Source organism: Doryrhamphus excisus, chromosome 9 (genome assembly GCF_030265055.1).
Source record: "Doryrhamphus excisus isolate RoL2022-K1 chromosome 9, RoL_Dexc_1.0, whole genome shotgun sequence".
NCBI classification, from domain to species: Eukaryota; Metazoa; Chordata; class Actinopteri; order Syngnathiformes; family Syngnathidae; genus Doryrhamphus; species Doryrhamphus excisus.
In genome coordinates this window covers 11837855-11850391 of record NC_080474.1, presented here as the reverse complement: position 1 = coordinate 11850391, position 12537 = coordinate 11837855, and the positions used below count along the sequence as shown (strand labels likewise).

At 41.3% G+C, this 12537-nt stretch overlaps 1 protein-coding gene across 6 annotated transcripts in view; it reads right to left on the bottom strand.

Moving 5' to 3' along the window:
• The window catches only part of myo1b (myosin IB), a 56145-nt gene that overhangs the window by 7193 nt on the left and 36415 nt on the right, over positions 1-12537 (bottom strand). The window contains exons 13-25 of one of the 6 annotated variants that reach the window (XM_058082230.1): positions 12388-12453; positions 8713-8817; positions 7622-7684; positions 7220-7420; positions 6308-6534; positions 6004-6204; positions 5257-5350; positions 3950-4099; positions 3741-3809; positions 3556-3642; positions 3210-3296; positions 1843-1929; positions 127-213 (exon numbers count right to left, since the gene is read on the bottom strand). In XM_058082230.1, the coding sequence (XP_057938213.1) occupies positions 127-213; positions 1843-1929; positions 3210-3296; positions 3556-3642; positions 3741-3809; positions 3950-4099; positions 5257-5350; positions 6004-6204; positions 6308-6534; positions 7220-7420; positions 7622-7684; positions 8713-8817; positions 12388-12453 (1524 nt within the window). The remainder of the gene's footprint in view (positions 1-126; positions 214-1842; positions 1930-3209; positions 3297-3555; positions 3643-3740; positions 3810-3949; positions 4100-5256; positions 5351-6003; positions 6205-6307; positions 6535-7219; positions 7421-7621; positions 7685-8712; positions 8818-12387; positions 12454-12537) is intronic. The other 5 variants (XM_058082232.1, XM_058082231.1, XM_058082234.1 and 2 more) reach the window with 5 other exon arrangements.

The following is a 12537-nucleotide window of genomic DNA, read 5'->3' as shown; positions in this document are numbered from 1 at the left end:
AAGTGTGATGGTTACACTTGGCAGAGACTGGCTTGCTGAATGAGGACACAAGCTAGCTGAAGGAGAGTGGGGGTGGTTAGTAGTTGTTAGGCTTGGTGATGGCTGCGTCGTAGGGCTGGTCGGTACCTTGAGTCCCTTCCAGTAGGCCCAAATCACAGCGACAGCATGCTTACGCTTGGCCTCTTCCTTCAGTCTCCTCAGCTCCCTGCGAGCCTGTTCAGGGAATGAGCGAGAGCAAATAACAAGGGAGGGAAAAAGTAGGAAAAGGTGAGCAGAAGGAAAGGGAAACACCATTTTGCCTGAGGTGAGCAGACATCAAACACAGCATCGGTATTCAAACACATTCACACTGCACACACCACTCATAAGACGATGTCAGAAAGTACAATTTAGCTGCTCCAACCTCCATAAACAAATATATTATAGTGGCTATGAAAGTTAAATGGTGATTTTTCCAGGAACTTCTGTCAAGAAAATGGATACAGTATATGAGTTTTGTATGAGAAGTCTGAGTGAAAACCAAACAGAGAATGTCAGCTCATCTGTTCCTGTAGAGAAAAACAGCACAGCAATGCAAAGCAAAAACATGCACTGACTCCATGCAGTTGCACAAGTATCATGCAGTGCTTAGTGGACCAGAAGAGATTGTGTTTTGTGACGTACGTATGTGACCTTCTTCAATGGGCATGGTTACATTAGTAAACTAACAACATTTAGGTGGAGTGATTGAGTAGATGAATATGAAGAGGGGTTTTAGAGCAGGGGTTCTCAACTGGTTTGGCCGTGGGACCCGCTATCACCCTTTAATGAAAAGCCACGACTCGAATTGCGGACAATTGAAAACACAGTGCAGTTTGAATTTGAGCAGCACATAATGCACATTTCAGGACAATACAGTTGTATCAACAAACTAGTTAAATAAAACAATTTTCCGTTGAAGAACTGTAAAACTGAAAATACAGAAATAAAGCACGTCATTTATAACTTACATAAAATGCAAAATAATAAAAGTCAGCAAACAAAATACATTTAAGCATATGTGCTAGCTCAATGTTAATTTATATTGAAAATCTCACACTGTATTTGGTAGCGATTAGCATTAGCAATTTTTATCTTGTTTTGTGCTGCAAAACAACATTGCGCCCATCTCTCCACTACTGTGAAAAACCAAGTGAAGCAAATTCATTCAGAGCTGGCCATCATTCCAGGAGGATTAACAGGGCATTGTAAGTGAAGTTGTGAGCGCCGTAAAAGCGATGGATGAAAGACAGGGAACACACCTTTACTAAGACTGGAGGCAGCACCGGGCGAGGTCCAGCCAAATCTGTGAATTTATTATGGTTGCTTGGGCTAAGGTATCTGCTTTAACTGTTGTCTGAGCTTTCGGGAAAGCCAGCAACATTGCTGAACAGTCACTTCACAACAAGACTGACTCCTACAGTGATGGACCTGGCATGTTTGATGGCAAATTTGCACAGCTGTTAAATTCAGAAACAGAAGATCAGGACTTTGATGGATTTGTGGGAGAAGATTAATTAAAAAACACCTGAGTGTATTGTTATATAGTAGAAAAAGTTGTTTGTTTTTGTTTTAGCATGCACCTTATAATATGGTACCTTTGCACTACTTCGCTTGTACGTCTGTATAAGTGGCAAGAATAAAGGCTCTTATTCTCTTATGTATGGGTTAAGTATAGAAATAGACTCTGTAATTGAGACTGCGCCTAATAATCCGGTGCACGGTCACGACCCACCAGTTGAGAATCACTGTTTGCGGGGGTGTTGATGAGGCGGCCAGAACCACAGAACCACTACAAGTCAAGCCAACAGGCTTTCCAAATACCTTGGTGCCCTGCCAGCCGGCCCAAATGACCGACACAGCATGTTTATTCCTCGCCTCTTCCTTCAGCTGACGCAACTCCCTTCGTGCCTAATAAAAAGTGGTAGTTGTGAAGGAAGTAGATTTCAATTAGAGGGAATTCAATTTGTCATTTAACTCCTGTTGTGTGACGGTCAATATACATAGAGACAAGCTGGATTAGCATATTTACATACAAAAATAACACTCAAAAAGACCAATAAGAGGCTCGGCCGCCCTGGAACAAAGATCTCATACAATATCTCAAATGATACGTATAGTCAGTGTTTATCTTATCAGAACCAATGAGACCTTGAAATATGATATCAGTTCATTTTTATAATGTGTATGCTGATAAGATAAAAGGAGCTACAAAGTTATTGTACTATAGGAGCTTCTATAGAAATGGGACATCATTATAGTGGAACCCGTTAAGTTGACATCCATCTGATTGGGTCATGCTGACATAAGTGGTTGTCGACATAATCAAAAATAGCCACAGCGTGCACCTTTACTTGGGACTCAGCAGAGACACAAGGTGACATGGGTGACAAAGTATTTTTCAATCTATGGCAGTTTGTTGACGTTTTCCTTGACTTGTGTAAAATATTTGTACATTTTGTTAGTTGTGGAAAGGGGGGGTGAAAGTACAGCTGGGAAGTCTACCGCCAAGGATGAAAGAACCTTTGGTCCTATTCCGAAGCGTAGCAGTTCCTTTCCTGTTGCCCCACCCACTTATCTTGGCTCAGGAAGCAGAGTGGTCATTTCAAAACCTGAAGGTTGCTGGTTTTATCCTTCACCCTCCCATGACTATGGCCAAGTATCCTCAAGGTCAGGTGGTAGGTGGAAAATCGCTATTGAAATCAAAGTAAATTTTCCATTCCATAATGATAATACAGCAACACTTGTTGACAAATAAATGTTTTTTATAGAAATGACCCCTTTAGGTCAAGTGTTGTGTCAACAAAAGCAAGCCACCATGTACACTGACACTGGATAAGCGGGAGGTTTATAGTAAAAATAGGAACATGGTCGACCAGGACTTGATGAGTTTGTGAATTTAGATGGGTTATCATCATAAACGGGTTCCACTGTATATGCATTATTATACAAAACAGCAACAGCATAGGCATCATAAAATAAAGGAGAGGGGTGTTTCTTGGGAGGTGGAAGACAACATTTATAGCAATCCTACATGTAACCAATACAACACAGAAAACACCTGTGAAAGTCATGTACAGTAGATAATAAAGATCCACGCAAGGATAACTATTAGGCAGTTTCTGTTGTATATGGTGACGAGGAATGACACGACAGCTGGGACAGTGACAAACTACATCTGGGTGAAATACCTTGGTTCCCTGCCAGTATGCCCAAATTACTGTCACAGCATGTTTATTCCGCACTTCTTGTTTTAGACGTCTGAGCTCCATCCGAGCCTGGAGGGACGTGGTGGGTGTTGGGTAGGACAGGTTGTGCGAAAGAGGCGATTCAAGGGAAAAGAAAGATAAAGTGAAGCAGCAGTGATCTGACTAGCAGAAGAGGCAGAGCAGAAATAACTGATTGAAGGGATTTTTTTTTTTTTTTACCACTGAGGGGCATTTACAGAAGCATTGCATAGGATGACGAAGGAGTTTTCATTTTCTTTGGCAGAGATAATGTGGTGACAGGACATTTTGCAGTTGAACGTATCAGTACCTGAGTACCATGCCAGTATGCCGCAATGGTGGTTGCCGCCTCTTCACACCTCTTCTGATGTTTCAGCTCTCTCAGTAGCTTGCGAGCCTAACAAATAAAAACGTAAGGATAATTTAATATTCTTTCCTCATTTGTACAAGACTCTGGTTTATTCTACATGAATATGACAAGCTAACAAAGCATACCTGCCATCCTCTGGTGTAAGACTGCACCACAGTGGTGGCACTCTTGATCTTCTGGTATTTCTTTTGTTGCTGTGAGGTAAAAAAAAAATAAAAAACAGAAACAAAACAAAAAGGAAAACATAGTGTGTGAGTAATTAATTAGTAGCACTCATGCCTGCATGTTTTAAATGTTTATGCTGCTTGAGTGAGATGACTTAAAACAGACATACTGCATAGCGACGGTACCACGCTGCCACCACAATCTGACTCTTTTTCATCAATAAGAAGTGAGTGCGGCATTTCCAGCCACGGTAGATTTTTTGAATCAGCGTGGCGAGGTCTTGCAGGCATTGCCTTCTTCTTTCCTCCAAGAAGAAGAGCTGAAAGGGAGAGTTCAAGAATGAACGAGAACATCTTCAAATACAGAAAGAAAGAAAGAGTACTGACATTTAGGCACTCTTTTAGAAAGAGCAATATCTTTTACTATCTTCAGTACCATGATGATGAAAGTGACGCTCATCCCTGAGCAAATATTGATTCAGTAATATCCAGAACAAAGTCCAAGCACCACCTTCTACGATGCCCTTATATTGCTGGGGTGGCAGCAATAAAACAAATACACCATCCACTTATCTTCATGTGCACTATATCACATTTATCGTCATGAAATGAGTAAACATTTTGTTCATTGTGTGTCTTTATACCACTTTATTATAGTCAAGTGAATAAATTATTCACAGGTACTGTGCCAAGGAGGTTATGTTTTAAACCATGTTATTATTTTTTGTTGCATAAAAACCCAACAGGCAAATAACCACTTCCCTTGAAAATTTGAGATTGCAGAATAGACCAAGGAGGGACCAATTTACATTTAGCAAAATATACAGTACATTCACCCTTTTCCTGCCAATTTGGAAGCACCAGACGTCAAAAACAGACACGTATGCACATGGCAGTATGTTGAGGCCAGCAAAATTACCCAGTTGATTTTCATTTATTTTGTGATTAATTTATGAATGAATCCTAGGCCTAGTGCCCACCTGATTTTTTCAGAATGAGAAATCTTGTCATGTTTTTGAGAGATCATGAGCTCTTGTGATACCCCTAAAGTATGTACATTAATGTTTTTAAAAGGCGACCCTGGTATGTTCTTTATGCTATTGTGTAGCTGAATAACAAACCTGAAATGTATCATATGTGTTGTAATCATAATGCAGATGTGCAAACAGGACAAAATGTTCAGGTGTAGAATTTAAGTGATTGCAATTTATGACATTTTCCCACTTATTTCGATGGGGAGAAAAGCCACAAAGTGTTGCATGTACTGTATAAGCCGACAAGTACCAACTAAAGACGCTCATTTTCCATGGAGGATGCGATGGATAAGTGCAACCATATGTTTTATTGTAGGCCGGATACATTAACAATATAGCCACCTTCATAAATATTATGTGAAAACAGTTGAGAACAACCTTTGACATTCGATCACAGATGACAAAGCAGAAAAAAAGCTGAGGAAATTTATGCTTGTTTTTACCGTTCTTGGATTCCTGATGAAGATTTTAGAGCGGCCATAGGAGAACTCTTCAGCAGGAACCTGAAGGTCCGACATCAGCACCTCCACTCCCTCTCTGTAGGAAAAGGTTTGAAAAGGTCACTTAACAAAAAACTGCACTTCATTCATTTTCCCTTTTTTTGTAAAAAAAAAAAAGCTTCAGTTTTCAATTAGGAGGACAAATTGGGTATTGGGTATGTTTGGGTTTGATTGGGTACAGATTGGGTATGTGACTTAGTGGTTTTGTGAGGACACCTACTGAGGCCCTTTTGTGCAACTGAATATGTACGAGATGGCTGTAGAGGTACATTATAAACATTCTCCATACATGGTAAACACACATACAATATATTGGATATTTAAAAAAGGCATTTACAAATTAAATGCTGCCTAATGAGCTACACCATGATGTGCATGATTCCCTAAAATTACCCCAATATATCTTGTTTATTTGCAAGAAATATTGTGCACCATTATCCAATAATAAGCTGCAGCTGCACACAATTTCACCTGGGAGCTGCCCATTCCAACAGCAGCCCATTAGAAATGGTCACACAGCTTTTCCCCTGGGAGTAACTGCAGGCTCAGTGCCTGACTTAAAGTCCACAGCTTCACATTTTCAGTGAAAGCCTCAGAGGGTTTTTTGGCAAAGATCCAGTAAAAGGGCCCACTGCATGCCCCTCATCACCCGTCTGATAACTCTCGCTTGTGAATAAACATGACCGTTACCTCGCAGGGCCTCTCCAATGTGGCCAGGTCCGTTTGCAGAGCATTTTGTAGCGCTCCAGGCAGGGCTCATATGCCTGGCGGAAGGCATACCCCGCTCTTCTCACACGGACATTCTCCATCAGGCCCAAGTAGCGCACTTGATGACAAACCAGTGACTCGGTAAAGATGTGTGGTGCCTTCTTGTCATTTGGTTTGATGCACCTACCAAAAATCCGGGAAAAGGTCAATTTTGTGTGGTTGCCATTTTAAGGTCTATTGGTTCTGGAAATGCATGCACGCACACACACGCACACACACACACTACCGGATGTAGTTTGGGTTCTTGGTCTGCAGGTTCCTCATTAATGTTCCCACTGATGCTTTGAACTGGAAGCCAGCAGTTGGCGGCCTTTTAAGGTTGACTTTGGCTGGGTTTCCCTCAGGGAACAGATGTTTGATCAAAGTGTGATTGGCCTTATACATAGCTTGGGACAGGTCCCGATATAGTAGATCATTGTTCTTGTCCACAAAGCCTTCAACACGGTACAGCACCTTGACACACACACAAAAAACCCTCAATACTAACAATACAGAAAATATTTTACGAAATGTATTTAAGAAATACATATTAATTACATTACAAGGGGTGTAACGGTACAGGTAACCCATGGTGCAGTCTGTACGTCAATATTTGGGATGCAGTTTCTGTCTGGTTTTCAGTACATTTTTTGCTCCAGGCTGAAAATGGCCCTTGGGGCGCACTTTGGACATACTTGGTTTACAATGTTTCTTTTTAGGAAGGTGAAAGTGGAACTGATTGAACAAGGTGAAGATTATTTTCAGTAAAGTTCTGCTGAAAAATGTCTGCACAATGCTTTCACTCAGCTTTGTCCATTTATGAAGGTAAGTGTTTCAAAAAACAGTGCACCTGTTTAAAAAAAAAAAGGTGCACTGCACCTCGACGTCAAGGCCAGGATGCAAGAGGGCCGCCCGCCACTTAGCTGAGGGGATCCCGCGGGGAAATGCGACATTACGTCAGTCTGAGGATTTTTCGGCAGCCTGGACTGGTGTGCATGCACAAACGCAAAATGTACGGCTGCCGGTTTATAAGGTGAATTGTCCCATGCAGGGTGGACCAAAATGGACACAATTTTACCATGTACTGTTACATCCCTAAGTATTACTAACTACTGTATGTCATCAGGTAAATATGACTTTAAAAAGTAAAAAGTAATACCTTGCCAGCATAGTGCTGAATGCGGAAGCAACAGTGAGGCAAGCTGTGGTCATTGAGGAACTTTGAATTCTTGTTGAGACGACTCTCAAAGTGCTGGTGCTCAGCACAGACAGTGTTGAGTTTGTCAAGGAAGGTCTCATCTGTCACCGTTCCTGGACGCAAGCACTCCTCATCCAACATTGCCAAAATACCATTTTGGTGCTGGTGGGGAAAAAAGTAAGGTGTTATGGAGTCCTTGTTGATACACACAATGTCTTCAATCTTCAAACAGTGTTTGATTTTATGAAAAGTGCCACTAAAGTCTACAATGATCAAAGCACTGGAACATTCTTCATTAATGGCTATATTCCATTACAGTACCAGATTAAATGTCACTTTTTCACTAGTGGGAATCCGACTTACGTTCTCAATGAGGTCACAGATAATGGCATTGTTGAAATATTCAATGTTGGTCCACTCAATACCCTGCAACAAAAGAAAATTGAGGTCAGCGTTACAATGGTTTCATGTTAAAGAACAAAAGTGATGTTTTGAACAAGGTAATTGGACCGCAAGCGCAACTCTGATTTTTACAAAAGTCCTCCTTAAATCTGTAAAATTGCATCTTCATAAAAAAGAATGCTTTGTTCCTGTGTTAACAACACACATTTCCTGCATCCATCCTCTCACAGCTGGCTACGAAAGAATGGAAACAAAATACTTTGTGGACCTCTAAATCACTGCGAGTAATGGGCTGGGAACATTGATTCAGTTGATGTAAGGAAAGATATTTAAGGCTGGGTGGGGCGCTAAGAAGGGGTGGCTTAAACTGAACGGGTATCAGCACAAATTCTGATTGGTGTGCTTCCCTGCTGTCAACAGGGTTACGGTATTTTCCCATGCTAGACACTGGACAGTGGCCAGATTATCAGCGATGGTGGTTGTGTTTGGAGGAAAGGAGTTTAGGGGTCACCACTCATATACACAGAGCTTTGAAAACAAACAGAACTTGAAGGTCCACAACAGGGAGTGTTTACGCTTGTTGGATTAAGGGATCACCTCTTTTTCTTGACACTCCACTGGAGGAGCTGGAGACAACACAATGTGTGATGGATTGCCTATTGAACTAGAGGCATGTTTGAATGCAGATAAAAATAACACAATGTTAAACACATGTTATTAGACCTTGCCCTTGAGTGCTTCTCAAATAGTGGGAGTGGGGTGTTGCAGAAAGCCTTTTTCATCATGGAAACCAATTGAAGGAATGTGAATTAAGTAGTAGAGTAGAGGAGAAATTATATCCAAGCGACCTTGGAGAGATAGAAATGACAGTGTGTTGTTTAGGCTATTAAGTGCATTTAATAAAAGAACAATTTGTAAACCTCAAAATTACTTCTATTACTTCTACTACTGTATTTAACAAAGCACTGACATGTTAAATGAAGCCGTCTTACAAGTAATAACCAGAAATCAGCTGCATCGGCATCTTATGTACAGTGAATATACAAACTTGCCTCTCTGATGTACTCCTCCTGCTCTTCACGCAAGGTCAGCTCAATGAAGATCTGCTGCAGCTTCTCATTGCAATAGTTGATGATGAACTGCTCAAAGCTGTTGTCCTACAGGAGCAGGAATAGAAGATACTCTTTCAGTTTCACATCTTGAAACGTCTCAAATTTGCTCGTCATTTTTGTCAAATTTGTCCCTGTCATTAATAAGAAAAAGAGTGTTATACTGACTAACCTAATATTTTAATGCACTGTTTATGGCTTTATATTTCAACTTGGCTCTTTGTCGCTGGATTTTTAAAAAGCTACATGCGACTGACCTGTATTGTACCGTTTAGCGAAATCAAGGCCTCCTGACCAGGTGTCCGAGCAAAATCATCTGAGTAGAGGCTCTACTTCAAGTCTCTCCCGGATAACAGTGCTTCACACCCCATCTCTGAGGGAGAGCCCAGCCACCCTATGGATGAAACTAATTTATTTTTTTCACACCCGCGATCTTGTCCTTTCGGTCACTACACAAAGCTTCTGACTATAGCTGAGAGCAGGAATGTAGATCAACCGGCAAATTAAGAACTTTTCCTTAGCTCCCTTCTTCACCACATCACCACAATGGACCGATGCAGAATCCACATCACTGCAGACGCTGCACCCATCCATCTGTCGGTCTCGCGTTTCATCCTTCCCTCACTCATGAATAAGACACAGAAATACTCAAACTCCTTCACTTAGGGCATGATCTCATCCCCGACCCGACGATGGCACTCCACCCTTTTCTGGGCAGGAACCATGAACTCGGACTTGGAGGTGCTGATTCTCATCCCAGCCTCTTGATACTCGGCAGTCAACTGATACAGTGAGAGCCAAAGATTAGACCCAATCCATGCATCATTTATAATTATTTTTGCATTGTTGTCTTCATGTGAAACTAATTATTCAAATTTTTGGCGTGTCAAGAACGGATTAACTGGCCTCAGCTTTTGTACAGTACGTTTCATTTTTCATATGACCTTTTCAAACGAATTGATAATGAAACTCTCTTGCCCTTCTTGTCGTTGTTCTCCCTCATTATGTGGCATCCACCAGACACACATTAGCAATCTGAACAGTAGACTGCAGATATTATTAGTCTCGCTTGTGTAAACGGATGGGCCCTTAGGATGAATCCCTATTACAAAGTGTTCTTGTCACCTGTCCTAGCTGGTCATTAAACATTTACAAGCAATTACAATTGTTGTCAATTATGACCCATTCAAGGGTGAGTCATGCTCCCTGGCAGATGGCCTAATTGTACCGGGTGGTGGGTTAGAAATTACTTGCTATGACAATAAAGTGGTTAGGTGTAAGTTTATCGTAACAGCTCACCGAATGAAGGACACAGCAAGGTTTCTCAATGACAAGGGAATGGGGCACAGAGGTAATCTGTTTCTTATGTCAAGACCCATTTCCTTTTACTGAGAAACCACAGGAACCTTCACCCCTAAAACTCACATACACACTCCAGAGCAAAGCAAGGCAAGTGGCAGCAGACACAAGGCTGAAAAAGGACTTGCAGTCATGTCACAAGTTATTTACAGTCACCCCTAATTTTTTCACATGAGTAAATAACATGTGTAGTGCCTCTATGAACTGTGCTCAAAAAGCTTATGAAAATGCTTTGTTGAAATTCCAAATAACTCATGGGGTCAATGTTTGGGGTTTAATAAAGCCACATTTGGTGTGTTTGTTAGAAGAATAATAGAGCATGCAACACAGTAGGGGTGCATGTTGTGCCAAATTTTCACCCTTTTGTGTGAAGCAGTTCAGGAATAGAACATTTACATGCCCAACATTTTTACACGACCGTATATTATAATTTAAAAATATCTGCCTCAACATAGCAGAAATAGCCCATACATAGCCTATACATGTGGTTCTCGTGTTGCGGCGTTCTGTGGTTATGCGCACACTCCCATAAATTAAGCTACACATGATAACCAGCACACGAAGCTTTATAGTTCTTCCAGAATCTGTACCTATTCAGCTGTATTTCTTTAGATTTCATGGTTCCCGCAAAAAGTCTGTTTTAATTTATTCCACCCACAGGCCGCTTGCAAGCACGCCCACTCCGCTGTAGTTGGTCACACTCGCTGAGGGTGTATCTTTTTAAAATGTCGGCTTTTAACATACAGGCATATGTGTTGGATTCCGAATCCGATCCAGAATTAGGCATTGGACAGTCCGACTTTATCAAGAAAAGACGTTACTTCAAGACATCTCTTCATGGTAAGTAGCTGGTAAAGGCGTGGTAAAACGGTTCCTTTATGACATTACAGAGGGGTGGGACTTCCTTAGATATAAACTTGCTGCCCTCCCCCAAGCTCTGCTTCCCTCTCCCTCCCCCCAAGCGCTGCTCTGCTGTTTACTTGCTCGCAATGCCTCGAAAGGCAACGGCGCATTTGTTTACAATTCCGAAAAATGCCACCATCAGGCACAAGTGGTTGAAGTTCCTGATACTCTACCAGCAAAATAATTGTATTTTAATCTGTCAACGGCATTTCACACTGGACTGTTTTGTGAACATGGGCCAGTGTGCACCTGGACTAGCCGACAAACTTGCTAAAGCCTGACGCCTTGGTTCTACGCCCACCTTCTTGGTCGTTTGTACAACAGTAATAGAAAATAAACTACCTTGGCAAAACAGTCAGAGTTCCAAAGAATGAGTGATCTCAAACAAATGTTTGAGAATGAATGTCTGTAAGCCTGCAGTATAAAACACAGCCTGTTGTTGATTTAACACGTTAACCGTTTTTGAGTGTTTTACTCAATGTCAACATGCCGTTGCTCCACTCCACACAAAGTGTTTCTTAAGAATCTTTTTAGCCATGTGGCTGTTGCTGCACCTGAATTATCTTAGTAGTGAGGACCTGAATTCAGTTGATCACAGCATGCACAATAGCACAGCAAACAGCAGGCTGGTGCAGACGTTACTTACTGCATCCTGGTGACCAAGACACAAGACAACAGTCAGAGGAGAAGAATGGCTTGAGAGTGAGTGGAGTGAATGAGCAGGGGTATGAAAAAGACATGAACGCATGGGGGGGGGGGGGGGGGGGGTGGTTCGTGCAACTCTGCAAGAAATATCTGTTCCACCATTCTGGTCAGAGCACTCTCTCGCTCTCACTCTCTTATTAGTGAGTACTCATTTACATGCAGTCAAACAGTAAATTGAGCAGCACACAATACCCACATCCTGATATAGTTAACTATATAATACACAGTATATAAATAATAAAATATGAATCCAAATGAGGCAGAACATTATGTATTTATGGCCACAATGCAACATGTACAATCTGGATATAAATAATGTTTCCAATGTATATCAGAAAGTGTATAACTGACCAGTACCTTCAGGTTCAGTTCATATGTTCATTGTGAGATGCAGATAGTTTTCAAATTAATGTTCAACCAAATAGGAATTTACTCCAGAAAGAAGTGAAGCTGAACTAATCTAATAGGAATATACTTTTATCAGACCAGTGTTGATAAGCTCCTTCGCAGGTATGCCATCACAGGCACATAACACCCTGGGGCAAAATCCTTTTAAAGCTGATAAAATGGAAGGCTGGCCAGAGTCTGTCCTTGTGAAAGAGAGACAGAAAGACAGATGGAGAAACAAGAGACACATTTTAGTCTTCTTACCTCAAATATCTCGAAGCCATAGATGTCCAACACACCCATGACCTTGTGGCGGGTTTTAGCTTGTGCCTGTAGGCAGACAGTTTCGTCAAAATGAGAAATTTAGATGTTAAGGTGTAGTACCAGCATTATGTGGTATGAAATGTATAAAAA